This window comes from Phaethon aethereus (assembly GCF_964289735.1).
Source record: "Phaethon aethereus genome assembly, chromosome: 21".
Lineage (NCBI taxonomy): Eukaryota > Metazoa > Chordata > Aves > Phaethontiformes > Phaethontidae > Phaethon > Phaethon aethereus.
Genome location: NC_138597.1, coordinates 8,267,950 through 8,294,206, shown reverse-complemented (window position 1 = coordinate 8,294,206; position 26,257 = coordinate 8,267,950). Strand labels below are relative to the sequence as shown.

The window sequence follows — 26,257 nt, the reverse complement described above, 5'->3', positions numbered from 1 at the left end:
TCCGCACAGCCTTATCTTTACACGCTTCCACCTTCCAATTAAACTTCCCCAAATTGCCAAAAGCCTTATTTGCATGCAAGGGACTCGGCTCAAAGATGCTAACTTATTGTCTCCCCTCAGAACTTAACATTTCTCTCTTCAGTTCCCACTTGAAAGAAGTTTTAGAACAGTATTCAAAGACTGTCCAAACGAACAAAACCTTCCCCTTCGCTAGGGAGAGAAATCCGGTGTATTCAATAAGAGGGCATATTCTCAGAAGTTTGCAGATTTGGTTTTAAAGGCTGTATTGTTCGTGCCTTTTTCCTGAAGCTTTTTTTTTCCAGGGAACGACTCACATGCCTGCAAAGGATTATTAAAATAAAACATCATAGAGTTGCCTTTTTTTTTTTTAAATTTTTCCCTCCTCCTTTTTTTCGCTGTTCAGAATTACTTTTCTGGAAGAGCTTTCCAAGCATGCCCCCCAGGTCATAATTAAGAACACTTTTTTTTTTCCTTAGCAAACAGGAAAAGTAAAGAATCAAAGCCTTTTCCAAACGCTCCTTTTCCTTCGAGGGCTGACAGAGCTCTGCACCTCGGAGTACTTATCCGTTGCGAATACACCTGAATGTATCCTTGGCGCTGGAGAGATACCGCTCCTCCGCGGCGGAGCCAATTCAGTTTTCTCGTTAGGATTCGAGGAAGGCGCTGAGGATGAGGAGGGCGGAGGGCTCCTTTCGGGGATGCGACAACGTGCAAAAGCCGGTGCCCACCCACTCCCGAGCCACCCCTTTTAGCGAAGGGGCGTGATGGCAGCCGGCCGAGCCGCGTGGGCGCCCGCGCCCCGCCCCACGCGTGGTCTCGGGAGCGGCGGGGGCCCGGCCCATCGCCTCCGGAACCACGGGGAACCCGAGTTCATTTAGATTTACAAATTAACGAAGGCTCGCCGGAGGAAAGCGACCGCCCGAACGCGCGTTAAAACGCAGCGGCGAGAGACTCATCGATTTCCGCGAGAGGTGGGTCGAGTCCAGAAGGAACGAGCCAGCCTCATTCCTCGAGTGACGCCCCCCGAACCGGGGGGACTTACCCCAGGCATCAACTCGGACGGTCTCGCCCCCCCCCTTCAAGCACTGCTGTCCAGCGAATTACCTCTTCGCTGTTGTCACGGGTTGGGGCTAGATGGGAATGGTTTAAAAATGCTTTTCATCGCTGGAAAACAACGATTTGATAAGTATTTTTTCCTCCCCCAATATCACATCAGTTACAAGTAGTTATTCAGTCAGAGAGTCTCCCACGCACACAAGACAACGCGACCTACGGGAAAGAGCAGCTTAGCTGTCAGGGCACAGGGAGGCGGAAATGGGTCTTCTATTCCACGTTCTGGCCATTTGTCCTGCTGCTAATTCTTGTTTCTCCTTCACCCACGTATTTAGCGTTAAACTCCGCAAGCTTTTGGTTTCATTTCTGTGAGGGAGATGAAAACTCTTGAAGTCACTGAAATGTTTCCCGAGCAGCTCTATTCTTACGCTACGGAGGGATGCTATTCGTTTCAGGGGAAAAAGCAGTGTGTTCAAGTCGTCGATGGAGAAATCTTTCTCCAGTCACACCTGCACAGTGGCAACAGTGTTTTATCGTACAGGCGGGAGAATAAACTACTTCTTGCTTCAGGAGATTTGGATTGCAATCTCGGAATGCGGTGATGGGAGCGGTGGCGAGACAAATACTAGTGCACTGTCAGGGTTTTGGTGTCTGCATTCAGAAACCCAAAGTTTCTTGCAGAGCCTCCCGTACTTCTCTTAACGCACAAACAGCGTATCAACCATCTAGACGCAAGATCGTTAGGCTTCTCGACCTAACCGTTAGGTTTTCAGCCCACAACCGGCTGCGTGAGAACTTGTGGCAATCCCGCAGGAGTTTTGTCGTTAGAAAATGAGGCACAGCTCGCGATGAGCTAATCGATGAATAGCTAAAAACCAAGCTCCATTTTAAAGAAGCGGCTAGAAAATGAAATGCAAATATATACAAACTATCCAATGGTTTCTATGAATATAAATGTCTGCCTACCTTATGACTGCTATTTTCCAGCCAGCCTTCCAACCGGTGCAGCCTTTGCGCTTCTGTATCTACAATTGTACCATTTATAAGCCAGGAGACCACCTTGCCCATACGCTTGTTCCTACAGTGACTCATGTTCCATTGGGTTTATTCCTGTGAAGGGTTGTGTTAAAACAGAGGAAAGAGCAGAACCTTCAGGGAAGGAACACTATGTTTTGGAAAGCACCAAACATCCTCACTATTCCCTGTCAAAAACTGAAAGCACTGATTTACGTCCTGCATAGGGGAGAGGCTTTTACAATTGGTATAGCATTAAAAGTAAAAATTCATTTCATACCTGGGTCAAGCAAAAGTCTTGCTGAATAATAGTGTTTACTCAATAACTAAAAAAATGGTCTTCCTAGAGGAATACACTCAGGGAGGGAAAAACTCATAAATTATCCAGCTAAGGCACGCCAGATTAACTTTCATTCTGTGGATCTATTGAAGCCCCTCCAATCAAACTTCCCTGAAAAAAAGCTTATAGCCACTGCTTGCTGGTAGCATTTGCTGAATTCCAGGAGAAATCAAGTACCTACCACTTTACTTCCAAGTGCTAGCTCCCAAGTCACACACCGCCAGCAAAACCACGTCCCTAGGTTCTGCAGGGGAATTTCTTCCCACCTTCACAGCCAAAAAGCAGTGTGTGACAGGCTGCCGCAGCTCCCCGCTGCCAGCAGGAGCCGTGCGACTTGGGGCGCGCAAGGGACACGCCTTCGAGCCTTTGCGGATGCCGCCTATGCGGCTTCAGCTCTGGCACAGGTCATTTAACAGCTAGAAAATGGCTGTATTGGCAGAGTCCTGCGGGTACAGCTCTGCCCAAATTAAAGACATTCAGAAATTGGTCACCTCCAGCACTGTCTGTAAGCATTAAGGTTAGAATTTAGTTCCTCGCTTATAAATTGGAGCTTCCCAGGTAGCAGTTTGCCTGGCAAGTTGCAGCTCAGGGATCCGAAAGGGCACTGCTCTCGGGACTAGTTCCGACCCTGCCTCGTCATTTCTATACGACAAAAGCCCAAATGCAAATTGTGACGCTTCCCATTAAAGACAAGCAAGGTACCTCCCAGCCGGAGCGTGTGCTCCTAAACGGCCGACCAGAGCAGCGGCATCATCTGTCACGACTCCTTCTCAGTTTTATCATGTCGCCTGCTCTATCTGGCATTTCGCAGGAAACAAACCCCAAAACTCTGCCGCTGCCAGAAAGGCAAAGTTGCTCCTGAGGCCTGGCGTGGGTGGGATGTTCCACAGGGCGTGTGCTGCAAAACCAAACCTGGGACCTGAACGTGGCGTTTAAAAGTTCCCAAGGCAGCAAAGATGCTGGCTGTTCTCATTTTCTCGTGGTATTAAGGCCCATCGCATCCATCCATCTAAGGGAGTCTGGTTTCCTACTTTTCCCTGGCAGGGCGGCAGATGAAGCCTTTGGGCAAAGGCAGAGCTCTCTCACGAGACTGTCACCGCCAAAAGAAGAAAAAAAAAAAAATCACATCACAAGAAATTCCCAAAAAAGGATGGAGTAATTTTTATACAAAAGCAGCACAGCAGGCTGCAAACTTGAATCCAGTCGATAGGAAAAAGGACACCTCATTTCTGCAGGCCTTTCTTAGACTCTTGTTTCAGTCACTCACTGTACGGATGTTGCCCAACTCTACTGCTGCAAGAGTAGCTTCCAGACTCGCCGATGAAAAAACGTAGGAGCAAGCCAGCATTACGGTAAGATACTTATAGCCTCTAGGCAACAACAAAGCCATGCAGGGTGCTTGAAGAGAGCTCCCAGCTTCCACAACATACCAGCTTGCACTGCAAAGAGCCGACAGAGCCGCGAGCGCATCGCACCACAACAAATTCAGCGGCAGCGCCAACATTCCGGCTCCCAGCCCCGCGGCCAGGCTACGCCGCCCGATGCTGCACAGGGTCTTCTCAAAAGCGCGAGTCCCTGCAGAGGAGCTTTGCCCAACGCTGTTGTCCGCTGCCGTTAGCTCGAGAAAAGCTTGCGTACGATCTAGCCGCAATCTCGTACCAGCTGCGATCTCACGACAGTGCCAACAGTACCGTTTCCCGCTGTGTACTCCAAGACCTTCTCGTATTTTCACTCCAGATTCTTTTAGTACCCTGAAACAGGTACATCGTGAGTTGCTCGACTACCATTCAGCGGCAGTTTTCTTCCTGCAGTATAAGTGAGAGGGGAAAGAGTTCCATTTCTCTGAAGCATAGAGTGAACTGAGAAGTTTCTTTAAAAATAATGGAGAGAGTTCACCCACGCAGCGATTTTAAATGGCTCAGACAAGGGCAATACTTGCATTTAGCAAGTGCATCCTGAGGAACAGGAGGCTTTCTCAGTTTCAGCCACTTGGGTGCATTACGAGGGGGACTGCTCATTCATACGAGGAACGTATTTTCAGTAAAATTATTACCAACAGCTTTTTCACTCCGCTCTTAAGCGACCCAGAGCGCAAATCAATTAAAGATCACAAAAGGACTTGATATTTTCAAGGGAATTTGAGTCTCAATTAATTATTTTGTCACAATGTCAGCTGAATGAGCCATCTAGGCAGTGAAACACTTTATTCCCGAGTATATTGACCACTAGATCTGGCTGGCAAGGCACAAGAAAGGTGTAGAGAATGACTACGAAATAGTCAAACTCAGTGAAGTCGCAACAGGAGAAGTGACCAGGGTCCCCTGACTTCTTCTAAAAATAGCTGAGAACTGCTGCTCTTTTTGAGGCTAAGGCTCAGCTTTGCAAAAGCTCTGGCAACAAAGCAAATCAGCATTTCTGCCCTGTAATCACCTCAGCCTTTAATTTTTTACAGCTGGACCTGTTTATCACAGCCTAACTTTCACTAGAAAAGGAAAAACTGTCGCTTTAAACAAAGCCATTCAAAACTCTGCATCTCACCAGAAATAAATCATAGAAAACAAGATTTGTGTTCTCAGTGTTGTCTTTCACCTAGACACTGCTAGTTTTCCAAGCAAGTCACAGTTTAGTATCCCCCCCGCCCTTAAACACACACAAACTCATGTACGGTCATTTATTTTTTCATCATCGCAGTTGTTGGAAAGTCATATTTCTGATCATTTCACCATTTAGCCGTTTTCTTCCTGTTCATGCAAGCATATATTCCACAGTGACATTCTCGATGCTTCTCTATTAATAACACACCAAAATTTATCATATATACAGTCCAGATCTGGAAAATACTCAGGCAACTTTAGGCATATAAACTGTCATAAACTCACAGAAGCAAGAGATGATCTATTAAAGAATAACATCACCCAAGAACAGAATCACAGCTCACAGAACCACCTATTCAATAGGTAAACTCGATGTTTTTGTCACTCCAGTGGCTCCATTTCAGGAAAAAAAAAAATCACAATAAAAGAATTTTACTCTGGAAGGATGAGAAAAAATGTTAAACATGTTTTTATGGGAGAAACAGAGATAGAGAGCCAGCTTGAAAACTGAAAATCTCTCATGCCCTGATCTATAAATAAAAGTAGTTGGGATTTTCTTTTGTACTAAATTTAAAGGAAAGTCTTTTCCACGGAGAGCTTTCGTTAAAACAAACTGTGCCCCAGAAGGACTTGAACGATGGCGTTTCCAACAAGCAGCATGAATGAATTAAATGATAAATGCGTTAAGAAAGCGGCTATATTTTTCCTTTAATAGAAGCAGATGAGCGCGTAGTTCAAACAGGGACCTGTTTTCCTCCTTCTCAGGGAGGACAGGACGATTCCTCACCCTTCTCAACCCGACTGCGACCAGTTTTCCATCTCCCTGCACCCCGGGACCTTGGCTCAGGGGCCGTTTGCCCTCAAGCATCACACAAAGCCCGGAGCTCCAGCGGCCACCGCGCAGCAATCCCAAGTTCTGCTGCGTGCACAGTACTGAATTATTCGGCTGCTTCTGCACCTCAGCCAGGCTCCGCAGGGGAAGGGGAGGACAGGTACCTGGCCTCCTCGGTGGGGTCAGGTCTATCATCACCACGCAGCCATCGGAACCTGACTGCTTGTCTTTACTCAACTTCTTCCCTTCCCAGAGAAACCCCCAGGGCTCCTGTAATTACTCTGGAAATCACCAAGGTCTCTCTTTTGCTGACCAAGAGCTCACAACCTCCTACGAGGAACCGGCAGCTCAGGAGCTTCAAACCAACCAACCCTGAGGGACATCGACAAAGCCTCCAGCATCTCGTCCGAACATACAGGAGACATGACGACCACAGCAAGAAGCTCAGGAGGTCTGGGGGCACTGCAGGAGCCCGCCGCACCTTCCGAGAACAGCAGCGTTGGCTTCGCAGCCTGGCAACAGCCACTAGTTATTTGGTATTTCAAATAGATACCATCACCTTAACCGCCTGGCCAAAGGTGTTACTCGGACCCGCTGAATACGCGCAAAGTTCCACCCCTGAAACGGCAGCACTTCAGTCAGAGCGGAGGGTAGAGGGACTTGCAGTAACCCGGGTTTCCCAAACCGCTTTCTACCTCAGCTCTCAAGTTCCGCTTGCTGCCACTTTTCCTTGAGTTTACTTCCAGCCTCGAGGCTGCCTATCCTTTAGGTTTTCTAGAAAGAAAAGCGGTTTTCTCCTACTTACGGGGTTCACAGCTGCCGTTGTCTTCTTCCTCCGCAGTGAAGAGATTTCTCTCGACATATAGGAAATCGGCATCCACGCTGGCAGCCTCGAGCCCATCAAATCTGCAAGAGGAGTCGCACTGTTAAGTGGGAGCAAACAGCTTCTTTCCTGGCAGCAGAGTAGCTTCCCCCCAAACCCCACCTCTGCGGTAGCAGGGTAGTGGCTCTAACACTCAGGAGACGGCAGAGTTTTCTTTTGACGCAGCAAAAACGCTATAAACATTGCAAAGGCTCCTGCTAAAATTAGAGGCGATCCCATCCCTTCCCGACGCGCATCGCCCAAGGCGATTTGCTCGGCAGCGGCTTTGCTGATACACGCACGATACGGGTGCGTCAAAGAAGAAGGTAGAGCAGCTCGCTGCGGCTCCGAGCCTCGTCCCCGAAGCTGTGACCCAGCCTCCGGCGCGCTACCGCAAAAGAGCTGAAGAACATATGGCGTACGAAGAACGTACCGACGCAGAGGGGTCGGCAGAGCCCCCGGGCTCACGCGCTGGCGTGGAGAGAGCCCACAGGCAGCGCGGCTTCCTTTGACAGAGGACTGAGCCTCCAAGGGAGGGGCTCAGAGGTGCCTACATGGAATTAATTGCCTTGACGAAGGTCCTCTCGTTAGGCTGAGTGCAGCCAGCTGGACTCAGTTCAGCTCCTCAGCCCTTGGGCCGGGCCTTGCTAGGGGCAGCAGGGCGACGGAGAGCACCTGCGCTTCGACCATGCCGTGCCGTGCCGTGCCGTGCCGTGCCGTGCCGTGCCGCTCCCTCTCGAGCCGCGCCAAACGGGGCTGGCTGTGGCACCCGAGCTGGCACCTTCGCGCTCGTCGCGACCGTCTTTGCGGGTGTGCCAGTGGCTGAGAGGCATGAGATAAAATTGCTGCCGTGGATGCGCTCTCCCAGCTTGCTGGCTGGATAGATCCCCGTCGCACGCTCCAAGAAACGGAGATTTATTACGTTATGAAGAGGGAGAAAACGCAGCTGTCGAGAGAGCTCAGCTCGCCATGGCTAAAGCCAGACAATAAATGCATTTTAGGTGGGCTGTCACTAATTCCCAGCTCATCTTGGGTCATTCAAGTAACACCTCCTCACCCCCCCACCCCTTCACACACTTATGGCTACTTGGAAAAGGCAACTACGGCGGCACTGGCGAATACGGGACAGAGTTTGTCTCGTGGATGAGTTAACTGTTAGGCTTCCCAAAGGGTCTACGTCTAATACTCGTGACATTTCCCATGCTTGGACGCTTTTATTTGTAGTAACTGCACGTTTCACAAGTATAAAGACTGAACTTCCTCATATGTACTGTGGAAATACGTGAGAGAGAACCCAACGCCATTCGACTTGCTGGCATTTCCACTTCCAGAAGAGAGAATTAACACTGAAAAAAGCCACCAAAACATGTCTTTCCCAGCAAATTCTGATATATAGGATGTGACAGAAGGGTGCAAAAACTTTCGGCCAACACAGGGGTTTTATATCGCTCTGCTCTATTTTGCCGCGGTGGGAGTTTTAGTGGGGTGCACTTTGCCCAGAACTGACAGGAGAGAATGGACGGTCACCTCGAGCGTGTTACAGGGAAGAACAAAACAATTTTCCGGACAAAAATTGTGATGTGACGGATACTTTCTGGCTACTGGTGAACCTTTCGAGGGCCCCCACGCAGGAGGGAGGCGGCAGCGGTGAGGCGGCAGGTACCTGCTGCAGATAGGTGAGGGGGGACAGAGCTTTATCCCCCGCTTCACAAACCAGTTTGCCGGGCTCCCTGTATTCCCTGGGCCCTGCCAGAGCGGGGCAGAGCGCGGCGCGCTGAGCCCTGCGGCTCCGCGAGGTGGGGGTGCCTGCACCCACAGAGGGTGCCGGCCGGCGGGGAGTCCGCGGACGCCCTCCCGCTGTCCCCCTCGAACGCAGCAGGCCCTTCGGGGGGCTGCTCCACCCGCAAGGGGCTCTCCAGCCCAAGGCTGAGGATGTCTCTCCCTCAGAAGCGGCGGCTTTCTCAAAGCGTTACTGGCTTTATTCCCGCCGCGCCGGCGCAGCGGGGATGCTCGCGGCATGGGTTGCGTTTGAAGCACCTCACCCGCGCGCCCTCGTCTCCGCGCGGTCCCCCGCAAACTGGCCGCCGCAGAGCCGCTCGCCGTGCGCCGCGGTGCCGGGGGTTTGTGAGCTCACCCGGCAGCGTGGGCTGTAACGCCGTGGCGGTTGCCCGTGGTGGCAGAAGGGCGCTGCGCAAGCCCTGCCTGCGCCTGCCGGCGGCGAGGACGCCCGGCGCACGCTGATGCTAGCCCTGCCTCCTCGCAGAGTCTTCCTTTTTCTCTTCCCTCTCTCTTATGCTAATGAAATCTTTCCATATTATTAATGGCTAGGGTGGATCCGTAGAGTGTGTTCCTTCCAGGATTTTCTTGTTTGCTGTAGTCTTCACATTTTCCAGTTCATTTCCTATTTTCCCGCTCTAAAACCCCTGCCAAAAAAATCCCTGAAGCACACTTTGGGACTTGGACAGAAAAAAACCCAACATTTGAGAATAGGCATTTGATCCAGATGCTTGTAAATCAGTAGCAGTTTTCCCCTCAACTAAGAGTCATGTTCTTCGGCGGCTGACAGTTCCTCAAGGTGAGTTTTTGTCTAATTAACTATGCAGACGCATTTCAATCACTGAAACGGGGAACGCTGTGTCACATAATTTACGTGAAATTAGTTGTCCAAGAGCATTCAGCCAAAATACAAAGACTGGACTTACAACAGGCTATTTAACCGGGTTCCTTTAGGAATTAAATGATTAGGAATGAAATTAATGAAATGGATTTATGCCTAGATAGTCTAAAGGACACCAGCTCTCATAGCCAGAGAAGAAACAGGTACCCAAGAAAATGTTCCTCACTCATGGACTGGAATATTAGAAAGAAAAGTGGCTATGTAAGCCCCCATGGAAAGAATTATTTCGGTTTCATGTAATCTCTCACCAGAAAAATTGGAAACGTTACAAACTCAGCTGATATTAGAGCTCGAGTGCACAATGGTGCCAATTGGAACAGGTTACGAGTTGGGGAATTCCTTAGGACATTCGAGGAGAAAAAAATTCTGAAGTAATTTCATGGATTATTGTCGGGTTTAATCCCTTCTGTGGCTCCTGAAAGAAAATCCTCACACATTTAGTTGCTCACGACACAGACACTTCCCTGTAAACATCAACTGACAATAAAAGCGGTTGGGTGTAAGTCAAACTGGTGGAACTACGACGAAATGACTCAGGCAGCCTGATACGTGAGGCTGGTTATTTCAGCGCGTAGCACCGGTAATTTGGGGCCAAGCTAATTCTATTTATGGGCGTGATCCGCTGTCCTTCGCTTGGGGATAAAAGAGCAGGCGATTCCAAGGGACCTTTTGCTCTGAACACCCCTCCCTTCATTTTCTCTGCAGGGACAGGCTCAGCCCCCGGGACCCCCGGGGTGGCAGGAGAGCTCCATGCAGTCCAAGAGGCACACCTCGTGGGGCGGCCGCCGAAAGAGAGGGGCACGATATACGCTAGTGCCCTGACTGGGATTTTTTCCTTCAATCACACCTGGGCACATCCGTGTTTGTTCCGCCTTTGCGCTCGAGATCTGTTCCTTTCCTTCCACCTGGGAGCAACGGGACGCAAGAGGACCCGTGGATTTTCCCCAGCCGCCTTTGGCGAGATGCCGCCGGCAGTACCAACGCCCGGTTAAACGTATCGGCTCAACACGGGGCGGCCTCACGGCTCCCGCTCTTCGGCGGGCACGGCTTGATGTTTTGAGGTAGCCACCACCGATTTCCACTTGCCCTAAAACCTTGCGCTCTACACAGCGGCGGCTCGGGAGCGGGGCCACCCGCTCGCTCCACCGCTGCCCGCGCCGCTCAACCGCCAGCAAACGGCCCCTCGGCGAGCGCTCTCGCAGCGCGTCAGCTGCGCCTCGTTGGCTGCGCGTGGTGAGGGTGTCAGGCGCGTAGGCGCTGGAACTGGTGGCTTTGAGAAGGTGAAGGGCCGACGTCTCGATAATGTTTCCTTTATTTAAATATTTTTTTTATTTCAATATCTTTTCTCTACAGGTCTCGTTTTGACAGACACCCCCACCCGCAACGGTGACACCACCCCTGAGTATTTGGTCAGGCAAAGCGGAGCACCTGAAAGGCGGCTTATATTCACCCCAGGTAAAGCTGCCTGAAGCAGGACACAGCCCTGCAACGTCACCGCCCCAAATAGCAACTCCTTTGGCTGAATCTGGTTTTGCTTTGAAATATCCTAGGTAGCATTTTTATTTCTTCATTTCTTCCGGCCTTCAGGTACCACTTTCTCATAATAAAAAGAACCTCCCTCTGAAAAGGTGTCCTCTAAGCGTCTTTAATCTTCTCCACAGTGTTTAAGTGCCACAGAAATGGAACCGATGCTCCGGAAGACGAAGGCCCAGATCCAGTTTCGCCGATATGCATAAAGACGACAATTAAATTATTAGGAACCCCATTCCGAAAGGTTTTCTCTTCAGTAAGGGCAAAAAGTAGGTGAAGTCTCTCTCTCTCCGCTGTTCATCTTAACCGGAGTTTAAAGTATTTGCCTCAGCTGTAAGAGGTTAGATGGGACGAATCCAGGTCCTGGCGACTTGCCCTGCAAAGCCTGTGACAGACCGGGAAACAAAACCTCCAAGAGGGCAGGCGGGAGGTTGCCCAGTCACTCTGGGTACGCAGGGATCCGTCCCTCCCCTCGGCAATGAATAACACCCTCGCATCAGTAAAAAGAAACAGCTTCCAAGGAAATCCGCTGAACACAGTGGGTCTAAGCGGCGTAGCTGAAATCAGCCCCTGGGCGATTGTCTTGGATACCTCCAAAGCCCGTCATCCCTTCCTCCAGGGGAACGCGCTTCTAGAAACACGTGTTGCTTTGGCCGAAAGACAGTACTTGAGAGAACGCCGTCGGACCACCAGCGCCGTTCGATAGCTCTGCCATGGCGTCCTGAGAAACATTGCTTTCTGTAGGAATTCGGGAATGACCCACAGAAACAGCTTTGGCAGCGCCTGTGTTTCCCTTCGGATTTGTCAGGGTAGCAAAGGATCTGAAGAGCTGGCTCGTTCCAAATCTGCTCGGCTCATCCGCCTTACGAGGACTAAGGGGCTCACCGGTGGCTGCTCCCTTAGGCTGAGGCTCTGACGCTCGCGGGGTTACAGCTGCTCCAGGACGTCCTGAGGACCGCAGGGAGAGTCGTGTTTTCGGAGGCCGTCAGATTCCCCGCTCCGTTCTCGGAGGGAGACATTCATTGCCAAAGCCAGCAGTGAATTCTCCCAGGCCGCAGAAGTGCGGCGCGGAGGGCCAGACAAATTAAGACAGATCTTCCAAACTTTGGGACAGCGAGGGTGTGGTTTCGTGCGGCCGGCCGCGTGAAGGCTCTGGGGACATCCTCCCTTCTCAGACAGAAGAATGAAGCAGATAGCGTAATGCGACACAATAAATCGAGTCCGAGATGACTGTGGCGGGGGGGTTGCAAACCTGCAGCCATCCCGGGGGCCTGCAAACCGAGCCCACTGCTCGCCTGACTTTCCCCGCTGGGTTCATGCTGCTCGGCACATTCCCATTGCACGGTCCTGGAAAATACCAAGGAGGAAAGCGTGGGCAAGTGTTTGAGAGGTGGGACAACGATGTGTCGCGAAGCCCTGCAGAAGAGGGAGATGTCCCATCACGTTGCTCTTTGTCTCTGCGTGGCCCCAGAGAATAAAGAAGAAAAAAACGCGGGGGGCTTTCTGGAGGGAAGCAGGGCTCCCCAGAACGCGCGGCGAGCAGCGGCGAGCCCACTCAGTGGCCGGCACCCTCAGGCAAGCCGGTTGCTCCCGGCACGGGAGCCGGCTTCCCTGGCCGCCCCGGAGCGCTTGCGGCAGCTCTCGTGGCCAGCCTTACAAACCTTCAGGCTTCATGAAGCCGTCGAGCGACGGCCCTGTCTTCGCCGCTCTGCGCGCTCCCGCCGCGCGGGAGGCTCCTCCGCGGCGTTCCCGGCCCCCCGGAGCTGCCCGTACGCCTCTCCCCGCAGCCTCTGCTCCCCGGGCCGACCTCGGAGGGACACGCTGCTGGAGGGCTCGCCGTGCCGCCGAGCACAGCCGTCCCGGTTCTTCGGCCCTTCTGCCAAAGGGCCCCAGCAGCAGGACCCGGGCCTGGGATTTAGGCCCTTTTTAGATTGAATGATGCAGCCCTTACGTCCACGGTGAGGTAGTTGGATTTTCTTTACATGATGCATAATTCAAGAAGAAAAATGCTTTCTATCCAAAACCGTCGGAAAATGAACGGGCACAGGCAGACGAGAACGATGCTCAAGGTCAGTGAAGGTGCTCGATTCTCCCGGTCCCCTTGTGAGCGAGCCCAGTGCCGCGGCTCGGATCTGACACCCATTGGAAGTCTCTCTGGAGCCTGCAGTGAGAAAAAAGAGTTTCTACCCCTTTTTTCCCCCAAGCAGAAGAATCTCAGATGTGACTGACAGCTGTCACATCACAGCACGTTTCATTACTGTCAATAGTGCTCACAAGTTTTCCAACATCCGATTTTTCTGAGGGTTTTTGCCTGTTCTTCCCTTTCCTTGTGTATAAAAATCAGACCGTGGGCACAGAGCGGATCACCTTGGTGGGAACGGCCATTGAAGGCGTGGGTGAGACACATGCTTATTGTCCCACGTGCTTTTCCATTTAAAATATTTGGCCTGAGAATGTGGGAGGTAAAGAACTTGTATTTTGAGGTCTTTATAAAACATAGCTTACATCCCCTGATTTATGCTCCCTGGGACTTGTTCTATGTAAAACATTTAACCGGCTATGCTATAGATAAAAGAAACATCTGACGCATTGGTTGTTTTGGAGTTTCTCATTCTTTTCTCCCATATATCCTCCTAAAATTTAAGGGCCAGGCACAATATTTGAAGTTCAGAACCTTTCCTCTTGCTCCCGAGTTCTCTTTTCTTGCGCAACATTTATAACGTCACTTGAACGCTCTCCCCGCTGCGGGCTCTCGGCACAGCCCCTGGTCGCACGAGGCAGCGCGGGGTGCCGACCGAAGCAGAGCGTCGGTGCGTTAGTCCCGCTTTCGCCTCTGGGCGAGGACACGAGACAGAGCGTGCGAAACGCAATCCGCGCAAAGCGCACGCATGGGATGGCGTCAATGACCGGAGCGGCGCCGGGACGGAACCCGGCGTGGGAGCCTCTGCCCGCTTCAGGGCACCTGTTGCAGGTGTGGAAGGTCTAAACCCAGCGGGTGGGTAGGGCGAGGACCACGGCGGGCCCTCCTTGCTTGGGTCGGAGGTCTTGTGCTGCGTCTCTTCAGCGGGTCGACTGCCTGCCGGCGCGTTCCCGAGCACCCTGCCGGTGCCGTGCCTCAGCCCCATCCTCCCGCCTTCGCCGCCGCCTGGGACGCCCGTGCGCGTACCGGGGCAGCTTGGCCTTGCAGCTGTGACGCTAGATGGGGACGCGGAAAAATCGAAATTAAATTCCTGGCTCGGCTAGGTACTTTGGTCAGGGTCTGAGCCAAGCGGTTATTTCCCCCTGCCTCTGCTTCCCGTTGGTAAAACGGCGACGAGATGATTTCTTTTCTTCTGCCCTGCGTGCAAAGCTCCGCAGGTGGTTCTGCGGGGTGCAGGGCCGGGCTGTACGGAGACCCCGCAGCTCGCTCCGGCTGCGCTCCCTCCGCTACGGAGAGCGGCTCAGCCACGTTAACGTTTGGCTACTTTGCTCATTCGAGAGAGGGGGTGCCGAGGCGGTCCAAGCACCGTGCTAAAAGAGCTCTCCTGCTCGTTCAGAGCTGGCTTGGTGTCCGTGCCCAGCGCGGCGTTGCGATGTACAGGCGTGCCATCGGGGTCGGGGACGTGCCGTACGGACTGGTGCGCCTACGAGTGGGTGCTTTGAGCAGCCACAGCTTCTACCAGCTATTACTGTAGTCGTAGATACACTGCCTGTAGAGACGTCAGAATCAATTTAGGCCCCTAATACCGGGGTGGCTGTGAGCGAATTGGTTTCGAATTAATCGAGTAAAACGAGGCAGCGAAACCCCACGTAACGTGTTGGTCTGGAAACAGCTGCAGCCCTGGGGATGGAGCGACAATGCATATTTTAGGCCGTGAATTTTTTATTAAGGGCTGTTTTTTTATTTTTTATTATTGAATATGAATATTTTACACCTCCGAGTTCAGAACAATGCTTTTTTTGGCTGCCTCTGCACTTTTCATGGTTGCGTACCCTCGCGTTGCATAACTGAGAGAGATCCATTTACACACGGGGGGAAAGGGGACTAATGAACCTCAGCAAAGCTAACTTTACTGCGTGCGAAAAAAGCACTCTGAAGTTTTCCAAATAAAAAAAAATACATATATAAAATACTTGCATGGAACGGCTTAATAAAATCAGCGTCTGTGTGTGCGTGCGCACGTCTGCGTGTCCGTGTTCGTGCGGGGACGTGTACCACGACTGCAGAGCCTCCCTCAGCCGGAGCTACACCTCACTCCACGTAGCGACACGGCCGCCGGGAAAAGCTCGGGGCGTCCCTACCCCCTCCACGTCAAATCCTGCCTGTTCAGTACTCCCCCGGGCACTTTCCAAGTCGGAGCAATGGAGGCGGAGCTGCCAGTTGCTCGGTGAGTGAGCTGACGGAGCTGCCCGTACTCACCTGCCGGACTGGTGCTCACCTGCCTTCGGTGACGCCGTTACCCTTTCCGGCCCCGCCGAAACGTCCGCAGAGCTCGTTTGCGCAGCCGGCTCTGCGGGACACGCCTGCGAGCTCTGCGTGCGGCACAGCCTCAGCCTTGGCGCTCCTCCTTCGGCGCTCCCGGCTGCGCCGCGTCTCCGCCGGCCTTCCAGATGGCCGCTGCCCCGCCTGGCCACATCGCCGAGCGTCGCCGACACCTGGTTCCTGCAGGCAGCCGTTTTCGCCCGGGCGGGCCCGCGCGCCGGCCGGCGTCGCTTCCCGCGGACCACGGATGGTGAAGAAATGCCCGACTTGGCCGGGGGATTCAGCCCTGAGCTTGCTTGCTAAGCCTGGCTACCGGCCCGAGCGCGGCGTTTCCCAGCTTCCGTGAGGTCGAGCCTCTCGGCACCGTGCCCTAAGCATCGCCCCGTCTGGGGGAAGAAAGGGGCTCATTCCCCTTCCTCCGTGCCCCTTCGGAACAGGCGTCCTTGGCACGCTCTCCTGCCGCTTTCGGAACAAGCCGCCCATCGCCATCCTCCTCGAGACCCGCCGTCCGCGGGGCCGGGCTGGGGGCACCCGTGGCGGCAGCGTGCTCAGGCGGCTCAGCGTGGATGAGGGCAGGGGACGGGAGATTGGAATAATAAAGATGATAATTATTTCCCTAGTGTACATTTGAACCTGGGCCCGTTGTTGCGCGCAGGATAACGGAGGAGAGGGAGAAAGCGAGAGCTCTTGTGCAGCTCTCGAGAGCTCGCAGCCAAAAACGGGCAGGGTGACAAGAACCGCGTTGTTTTGGGGAATCGGCGCGCATTGTCCCAGGCTGACATTACTGCAAACCAATAAAGCCTTTAAATTCACCGGGAACGGGGAAAGTGCAAAATGATGAATTGTTTGACATTGAAAAGAAAATAAAGAGCTGCTGCGGGATTGAAACTTAACGGAGACTTGGGGCGGGAGGGAAAAAATTACCAGGAGCAGGTTGAGAATTTTAGGTAATTCCAATGCCAACTTCACGAAGGATTTTGCATCTCCTGGGCCCCAAAGTCCCAGGTTGTTGCACTGACACGTGTGCTTGAAGCACGAGACAGCGCTTACCCTAAGGAGCTCGCAGGACAAGGAAAGGGTGGAACACAAGCAGGGTGTTTGTAAGGGGGAACCGATGCCTGATGTGCCCAAGATTAAACTTTTCGTTACCCAACGAATCCCTGGGAAGTCCGGGAATTAACTCACGCCTCTCTAACCCCTGCAGGCAGTCCCGTCCTCACCACACTAGTGCTTCTTTCCTGGGGCTAGCGAGATCCCAGGCACTGGCAATTTAAATCCCCTCCGTCTCCAGAGGACAGGTAGCGCGTATGTGGCAATGCGTCAGAGACGGGACTCCTGCCATTCGTTTTCTACGGCAGGAGGGCCAAGGGAATAAGGTCCCAAATGACCAAGACCTCAGACCTCTTCACAGCAAAAATGAAATAGAAACGAAGCCATGCATTTCCAGTGCCCTGCGCAGCGACGGAAGCACACGGTGACCGAGAGGCTGATAGGAAGTCTGGAGGCACGGCACACGTGCCAACTTCTGCTATCTTTGCTGCGCGTCCTTGAGCAAAGTCATGCCTAAGAGGTAAATGAAAACAGCCGGGCCAAACCAGTACCGCGGCTGCCGCCTGCTTCTAATAATGGTTTGTTGAATGATTTTCAGCTGGGAGGAGCTGAACCAGGTGCTTGATGTAAAACAAGTTCGGTGTCACCGAACCCACCCTGGATTACATCAGGCAGAACCTCGCTCCGCAAGGGCGAGGTCTCCTTCAGAGCACGCCGAGAGCTCTGCGCCGTGTCCCTCTCCAAAGGCGTTCTGTGTCCGCGCCGGGGTCTGCGGAGTTAGCGTGCTCGTTGCTTTGCTCTCCTCCTGCCGGACCCCAGCCTGGAGCGCGCTCTTCGCCCAGGTTCCCTCTGCTTTCCAGCACGCTGCTTTGCGCGTTTTTATTTGCGTTGGATTATTGGAGCAGGAGTCTAAGCACTTAAGTTACTGCAAATCCCTCCTCATATGGAAGTCAGTGAGCTGTAAAACATTTAAACTGTCTACAGTTGTACCTCATTTGTTTACACATTTCCAGCGGGCTGCTAAAAGGTAACGTAGTGTAATAGAGGAAAGATCCCGGATTGCTGATTCTGATTTCATAACGGGTCTAAAAGTGCTCTGCGTTAACTTGATGGAGTAACATATACCTCAGCTTTCCGAAGCCTTAGGGCCCAAGTGGAGCAGGAAAGCCACGTGCCTTTCTCCAGACTCTTCGCTTTATGCTTTCGCTCTGATCGCTGGGGAAAACGAGCCTGGGAGGGTCTTGCCGTCGTTACTGCTGGAGTCACCCACAAATCGCCCTCCGCTCCCCTGCCCACGTCCTCGGCAGCCGGGTCTCAGCCCGCTCCATTTTGCCACTCGCCCTGCTGAGGAAGCGCTCCGGGGCTCGGCGGACAACTGAGCAGGGAGCTGGATGTGCCTCTCTTCAGAGCACGTGTAAACCTCTGGTGGCGAAGGAAGAGTGTTGTGATTCTTCAAAGGGCAGCGAGGGGAGGTGATGGTTGACTAATCAGTCCCGAGGCAGCAGAGGGCATCAACGAGTTTGAAGATTCATCTCCGGAGCTGCAGGAAGATAGCCAGACACCGTGCTGAATAATTAACAAGACAGATTTCAGCTCTTTTCCTATTTTCACGTTAGTCTCCAATAAATTCAAGAAGTTCTCAGATATATCTGGGGGGGTGTGTGTGTGTGCATTCAAATGATTTTTGAACAATATATAAATCACAGTGCTAATCGCTTTCACAGATTATGACTGACTGGATGGTGCATATATATGCAGATGCGGGTAAAGACAATCTCTGTAAATGCGGAATTTTCAAGGCGTTTATCTGAATGCAAACTGCATTGCTGAAAATTCACACCTTTGCTCTGAGTGTCGTAGTTCACTTCGGAAATCAATCAGTTAGCCACGATATTTACGCTAGGTAAGTTTATTTGGCGGAATTATTTCTAAAAATCGGGCTTGGCAAGGCAGATTTGCTCAGTAATTCAAGTAAATATTTGCAGGATTATTTTGCCACCTTGCCTAGCTCTCAGTGATTCGGTAAGAGGAGTAACGCCTTCTCCTAATACATTCAGCTCTTCCCAGAAGAACCTGTGTCAGCTGGGGACCGACGTCAAAACATTTGCTAAGGATAAACCCAAACTAGATACGTTTTGCCTTGCGCTCTCTGGTTGATGTACTGATTTTAATTAGCTTTCTAGAAAGCTATCTAAACGTAGCCCCACGTAGTCCTTATGCCAGAATATTAATGAAATCCCACAGCTGGACAAGCAGAGGCGAGCTTTCGCGTGATGTGACGGAGCAAATCCCACGGCAAGGCCGCTAACAGCGCAGAGATGTTCTAGGTCCGAGAGCTCTGCTTTAACAGCCAGACCAACTTATTTTCATTTCGTGAGCAAAAACAAACTGGGAAGTTCAGTCCCCGCCGAGCTCCTCCGAGGCTGCTACGGGAGATCTCCAGTGCTATGGTGAAGGGTCAGCAACCCCCCGAGCCCTCTCTTTCTCCATCAGAGGTCTCTTGCCACCCTCTGGAAGTTTAGGGTGAATGGCAGGGAGCCAGCCCCCACGGGCACGGGAGGAGGGAGGTGGCTTGTTCTCGAGCGTTTAAAAGTCTGACAAACTGTTTGAAGTTCTAGGAGGGTTCAACACATTTCTAGAATTAAAACCAACATCTTGGATAGCAAAAATGCTCTGAACAAGGAGTCTTTCTTCTACCCAATGCACAAGGGACCTTTCTCTAGTAAGCTATAAAATCACTGTAAATCAATTATTTTTCTACTGATTTATTAACTGCTCTCCAGCTGTTCAGATTGGCACTTAAAAAAAGTTCCTGGATGGACCTACTGAAATTTTCAAAAGCATTTTCTCTGGAGTACCGTTGGTCCAACCTCATCATAGTCTTCCCTGGTAACCCACATATTCCTAAAGGTTCTTAAGCTGGCAAGGATGGACGCACCAATCCACACAGAGTATGTTCGATCTTGTGGTGAGATGATCTTGACATGAGTTGTGTTGGGAACTCGCGTCTGGAGCTCCTTCAGAAGCCCCTCCTTGAATCCTTGGAAAAGAGTCGATCTGTCTGACAACAGCACGTTCCTTAGGATGTTGGGCTGGATATGCTTGCGACAATTGGCGATGCTCCGGAGGACCATCCTCCCAGCCCCTGGCCCTGGGACTTCTGCCTCTGCAGGCACAAAAAGCGCTTCGGGAGCTCGGAATAGCTGATCTCCTGCCTTGACAGCCCTTCCGACAGGGAGAATGTACTCGCACACAAGTTTTTCAGGCTTTTCCTGCATATTTTGCCTAGGGTCTAAAGCAAGACGGCACAGCTTCTCCTTCATATCCCTGACAATTTCTCCCTCCGCTGTGCTGATGAAGGAGCGCCTGGTCTCCGACAGGAGCCTAGCCAGGTACTTGGTTACACCTCTGCCTGCAAAATCCATCCCGGGAATGCCAAGTAAGAGGTAACGGCCGCCGCAGACTGGGCCCGTGAGGGTGACGCCATCGCCGCTGGCCGGCACCGGTCCAGTTGCGCGGGCACGGGCTGACAGGGCCGTTAGCGCCTGCGGAGCTACGGAAAGGGCAGGCAGCCCGCAGCTTTCACACACTGTCTCAGCCTTTTTGTCTCGGTAGGAGAAAGGATTGAGAGGGGTCTCGGTCAGCAGTGCTGGCCTCTCACTCCGTTTCGAGTTCATGTTCGTATAGGTATCTCCAAATCTCCCCGTCATCCCAGGATGTGACTACCCCATTTCCCACTGGGTAAATAAAAGACAAAATGCCCCTTTCGGACTGGGCTTCTTCCCTGACATAGCAGTCCTTATCGGCCCACCCCAAACACAACAAGTTTGAATTTGGGGTATCCCACAACAGTAGAAATAACCGGACGGAGCGCCCGTTCCCCGACAGACCGTCCTTACACTGTCCAGAGCTGATGTCAAAAGTCACTGCCCGGGTCCCCGCTACCACCGCCGCGGGGTCAGGCCACCTGCACAGGATCTGGTGCTGTGCCCGGCAGTGGCTGACGTTCTAGATCCCTCCGTCGCCCGTCGCTTGGCCGAGCTCACAGCCCTCCGCGGCTGCACTGGCACCGCTGCCTCCCCCAGGGAGCCGGCAGCGTGGAGCGTTTTGACTCAGGGCTAGTACTGGGGAGAGAAACTGGGTGTTCTTACTTCCCAGATAAATTATGGCAGAGAATCAATGGGTTTTTTCAGACCCTTAGGCGCAGAGGAGGGTCGGTTACAGTAATTGCATTTGCATTGATTTATATTTGGATTCTGTTTGGGGTTTTGCTGGGTTTCTGAAGGAAACATTTTTAATGAGGCCAAAAATAACGTGAGAGCTAGTTTTAGAATACAACCCCCAGGTATCTCAAAGACCTTAGAGGGAAGCATCTCCCAGCAGAGGAGGTATGCTGCTCGCCGTGTGACTCCGAGGCAGTTACTGCATCCCGGTGATATGTGCGCACCTGTAAAGTCTGCGGAGGGGAAGGGGAAGAGGAAGGGAGACGATAAATAACAAGATCCTCGTTAGCAATGTTTTTAATGTTTTATTCTCATATGGTTTTGTCGGCCAGTAACCACGCAAAGAGCTGTAGCACCTTAGGGCAGTCAGCTCTCAGCGGGGTTTCTTGCTCATGCGTTGTTGTAGCAAGCCATTCGCTTGGTCTGACGTTCTCCTTAAAAGCATTTTGGGTGAATGACAGCTGCCCCAAAATCTTTGTAATGGCTCATGGTGACCCACATTTGTTTGAACGATGTCAGGTAGGTGAGGATGGAGGCCCCAATCCACACAGAGCATTTTCTCTCAAGGGGTGCAATGATCCTCACAAACATGCCAGCAGGCACTTGCAGCTTCGTCTCCGTCAGGAGCCGCTCCTCCAGGCTATGGAATAGTGTGCACCCACCTGAGAGCAGGATGTTGCCATAAAGATTCCCGTGCACGTCGATGTCATGCTTCGTGATGCTGTTGAAGATTATTTTGTGCACACCGGGAGCTTCAACTCCAAAGTTTGCAGGCACGAAAAGGGTGTCTGGTGCACAAAAGAGCTGATTGCCTACCTGGACAATATTGTCATCAGGCAATCTGTATTCTTTCATGATTTCTTCTGACTTTGCTTTCATTTCTTGGATGGGGTAGCACAACTTCTCTTCGATATCCCTCACAATTTCCCTTTCAGCTGTGCTAACAAAAGTGTGTCCACTCTCCAAAAGCAGCTCCATAAAATATTTGGTGATAGCTAGGCCAGCAATACCCAGCCTGGAGACAGCATGGGGTAAACAGTAACCTTCATATGTGGGGACAGTGTGGGTGACACCATCCCCGCTCTCCATGACTATTCCAGTAATTACTGGGTGATGCATCGAGTGCCAGAGTTGCCTGGACTGCAACGTACACAGCTGGCACCACGAAGCCTTCGAACGTGACCTCCATCATTTTTTCCCAGTTCTGCAGAGGATTGAGGAGGGCTTCAGTCAGCAGCACTGGCCTTTCACTGGCTTTCATTCTCGGATCATACTCACAGGCGTTGAGGTGCTGGAGCATGTCCAGAGAAGGTCAACAAGGTCTGGAGCACAAGACTTATGAGGAGCGTCTGAGGGAACTGGGGTTGTTTAGACTGGAGAAAAGGAGCCTCAGGGGAGACCTTACCACCCTCTACAACAACCTGAAGGGAGGTTGAAGTGAGGTGGGGGTCGGTCTCTTCTCCCAAGTAACAAGCGATGGGACGAGAGGAAACGGCCTCAAGTTGTGCCAGGGGAGGTTTAGGTTGACAACCCATTTCTTCATCGAAAGGGTTGTCAAGCACTTCAACAGGCTGCCCAGGGAAGTGGTTGAGTCACCGTTCCTGGAGGTATTTAGAAGTCGTGTAGACGTGGCACTTAGGGACATGGTTTATTGGTGGACTTGGCAGTGCTGCGTTAACGGCTGGACTGGATAATCTTAAAGGTCTTTTCCACCCTAAACGATTCTACGATTGTCTCCAGATCCTTTCCATATCATCCCAGCATATAACTATGCCATGGTCAACTGGATAATTCAAAGACAGGACACCTCCTTTGGACTGAGCTTCTTCTCCAATGTAACAATCTTTCCGTCCAGCTCCCAGCATTGGAGCTTTGGCTGTTGAGCGACCAACAATTGTTGTAAAAACAGACCTTTGGCCACTGTCACCTGCAATACCCGCTTTGAATAACCCAGACCCATTGTCAAAGATTGCAGCTGGGACAACCAAAACACTGGGGTCAAACCTTCTTCACAGAGTTGATGGCTCCTCAGAATGGCTCCCCAGCACTGTGTGCCCGTTACCCTTTTACAGGCTGGTCACCTTTGCTAGGGAAGTCTTCTTGGGGATGTTCCCAATGCGTCTGCCCCCAACTAACTCACCATGGCCAGTGATACAATAATACATCTTCCCAGCAAGTTGCCTGATCCCAGACGCTCCCCTGGCTATGGCCAATGTGGCTTTACCATGACTCCAGCCAGACAACTATCAGTTCACTGAGCCTGATCCACAGATCATGGACCATGAGTGTATCCCTGTAATGAGCCTGAGAGCATCTTTCCTCAGAACAGAAAAGCAGGTATTGCAAAATATATGCATGACAATAATGAAAATTATCACACGTGCCTCTGGCTTAGCTAAGACTATAAATGTTTCCAAGAGCTGGTGAAGATTAGGACATTTTCGCCGCCTTGTAAGTATTAACTGAAGTACCAGTTTGCTTTTCTGAATAACGTCTGCACTGGAAGCAGACCTTTTCAACTGAATCCTTTCTGAACCTTCATCAGAAACTCCCAAAAAATATTTTTAAATAGTTAGAACTTCGTTTGGCACTGATTATGGCATTCTGGAATACTTTTTCCTATCCTTTTTGCTTAATTGAAAGGCTATTTTTTTGGTAAAATCACAAAAGTGAAATAATAATTTCTGCCTCTTGCTGGTTTATAAAAACCCTGACAGTTTTAAACAATGCTTATAATACCTTCTAGTGCAAAGAAATTCCTTCCCCTAATGAATCCATATCCTAAGCTGCTGACAAGCTGACCTGCCTGCAAATAAACAGACATGCAGATGTCTTCCTTCCACACTTCCCTTTTCCATTCAGCACTTTGCTGAGAAGAACAAACTCTTTTTTGTAAGTTTGTTCAGAAAGATTAAAAATATCCTAGATCTTCACAACTGATCCCTAGTTCACATCTAATTGTCGAGATTTTTTAAAATTTTGCTTCAAGAGATGATTTCCCAAAGAAGGAAATTTCTATAACTTTGAATCCAATCAGATCTGACAATCCAAATCCATTTACAGAGAGAATTTCCTTTTTTTTTTAACAAAAAATCACTATATAACTTCAGTTTGAATCCTTGGTTGCCAGAGTTTAATTGCTTCTCCTTGTGGCTCTAAATCCAGGGCAGCTTCAAAGTAAGGGTGGCTTCTATTAAATTTAATTACTTTTTCCTGCAGCTCACATGGCAAAGGTGCCAGCTACTAAATGAAGGTGCTCATGAATCAGAGGCAGATTCCAAAGAAAGGTATATATGAAAAAGATATTTTAAGTGTAAGCAAATGACCTCCTTGTACAGAGACATCATACCTCAAATGAGTGACTATAAAATAAAAGCCATCTACCAAGGGATCAGCTCTGTGTGCTTAGATTCCAGACGTGTTTGTGTTAAATGCCACTCTATCCATTTTAGCAGCTTCTCTAATCCTCCTAATATTCATGTACATATATTTCAGTGTGTGGCACACTTGCTTTCACGCGCGCTTCTACATTAATGTCAACGGGTGTCCTGATCATTTAAGATGTTGTTCGATGCATCACACTAGAAGCCCCGTTTAATCCTGCGTGGTTCGCATGCAGCTTACAGCGAAGCACTCCGTTTTGAACATAATGTCGAGTATTAAAGCAAGGGAATATCCACCGTGATTATTAAACGGCAGTTGGACCTAGACGTGGGAATGCTGATCTCTTCCCTCATATTGGTTCCGTCGTAAATCACCTTAAAAAGGGCGTATGTGAATTAACTTTGTTACTATGGGGTTTGTAATAAGGGAAATCACTGTTTGCATTTAGCCGAAGTACTGTAAACTGAACTCATAGAAGAGATGATATGAGACATCAAAAGTTTCTCCTGCTCAGCCGGTGGTATAGCTGACACTGATACAACGAGATTTCGCTCAGGAATGGAAAACCAGCTCATTTTCTGAGCATCAGCCTGTCTTTGGCCTTTGACATTTGCCAGGGGCTGCCAGCTGTGGAGAGACATGTGAGGAACCGGACTGAGAGGAGCAAATCCATCCCACACGAGCTGGTAACGTCTTGACGAGCCGGCAGTGTGCTCAGGTGGCCAAGGCGGCCAACAGCATCCTGGCCTGTATCAGCAATGGTGTGGCCAGCAGGAGCAGGGATGTGACCGTGCCCCTGTACTCGGCACTGGTGAGGCCGCACCTCGAATCCTGTGTTCAGTGTTGGGCCCCTCACTACAAGAAGGACGCTGAGGTGCTGGAGCGTGTCCAGAGAAGGGCAACGGAGCTGGGGAGGGGTCTGGAGAACAAATCTTATGGGGAGCGGCTGAGGGAACTGGGGGTGTTCAGTCTAGAGAAGAGGAGGCTGAGGGGAGACCTCATCACTCCCTACAACTGCCTGAAAGGGGGTTGTGGCGAGGTGGGTGTTGGTCTCTTCTCCCAAGTAACCAGCAATAGGATGAGAGGAAACGGCCTCAAGTTGCGCCAGGGGAGGTTTAGGCTGGATATTAGGAAAAATGTCTTCACCAAGAGAGTGGTCAAGCATTGGCACAGGCTGCCCAGGGAGGTGGTGGAGTCACCATCTCTGGAAGTGTTCAAAAAATGTGTAGATGTGGTGCTTCGGGCCATGGTTTAGGGGCCATGGTGGTGTTGGGTTAACGTTTGGACTTGATGATCTTGAAGGCCCTTTCCAACCTGAATGATTCTGTGTGATTCTGCACCAGATTATTTTGATACCTTTCCCGTTTTTCCTGTGCATTTATGTGGGTCTTGCCCTCAGCTGATTGTTTTCTGGATGTAACCTCATTCCGAGCAGGCGCAGTGCAGGGCAGCAGTTGAGGCGATGTGATTACAGTACACCGAATACAGGTGAAACCCCAGAAATAACAACGCTTCATCAGAGAATCCCTTCCTGAAAACCATGGAACCATGCTTTTTTCTGTTCCACAGAGAAAGGGGACAACTGCAAGGAATGTCTTAATTTCCCAAACTCATTCCACTCTCAGTCTTTCTCAGTTTCCCACAGGCGACTGATTTTGCTGGCTAACACAATATGAGGAAATCTCGGAATTGCAGCTCCAAGGAAGACCTGCTTTATCCTTCAGAAACGTGACAAGGACTTGATGAACGGGCATTTATTTCTCCACAAAATAACTTACCTTTCTTGGTCAAGATATGTCCGCCACCTTGTTGGGACACACCTCCTCTCCTCCATCTCTGTTTACAACCCCCCCAAAATGCTGGTTATCTCCTTGGCTTACGGTTTCCTTGTTGCATTCTTTGGATGGGAAGGACAGATGTCAGGCTGGTGGCTAAGAGAGAGCTCTGGGACGGTGGCTGTCTCAACAGGGTGACCAGCGCAGCTTTCCAAGTAGATTTTAAGCTGGAACTTTTGATTGCTGTGAAGCAATGCATTAAATACATCAAAAAGGTGAAAATAAGAAAAAACAAGAGGCTGGCATGTGGTGGCCGGGAGTCTCAAGGCAGAGAGTTGTGTAAACAGAAGTACGCTGCCTTTTTACATACCTTAGTAATTTAGCACTTTCTGGGATATCTCAGAAACACACCGAAGGATTTATGAAAGTGTTAAAGCTTA

The 26,257-nt window shown here is 51.0% G+C and overlaps 2 protein-coding genes across 2 annotated transcripts; both read right to left on the bottom strand.

Annotated features, from left to right (window-relative positions):
* Positions 1-19,269: 19,269 nt before the first annotated feature.
* LOC309412557 (actin-1-like) lies at positions 19,270-20,180 on the bottom strand (the record flags this gene model as incomplete). The annotated part of the gene is made up of 1 exon (XM_082009485.1): positions 19,270-20,180. Exon 1 carries the CDS (start codon positions 20,143-20,145, stop codon positions 19,270-19,272), a length of 876 nt encoding a protein of 291 aa, XP_081865611.1. The 5' UTR covers positions 20,146-20,180.
* A 913-nt stretch (positions 20,181-21,093) lies between these two features.
* Positions 21,094-22,941, bottom strand: LOC309412361 (actin-1-like; the record flags this gene model as incomplete). The annotated part of the gene is given in 4 exon segments (XM_082009246.1): positions 21,094-21,759; positions 21,761-21,949; positions 22,392-22,662; positions 22,883-22,941. Coding segments are annotated over 4 exon segments (1,185 nt in total).
* Positions 22,942-26,257: the final 3,316 nt, after the last annotated feature.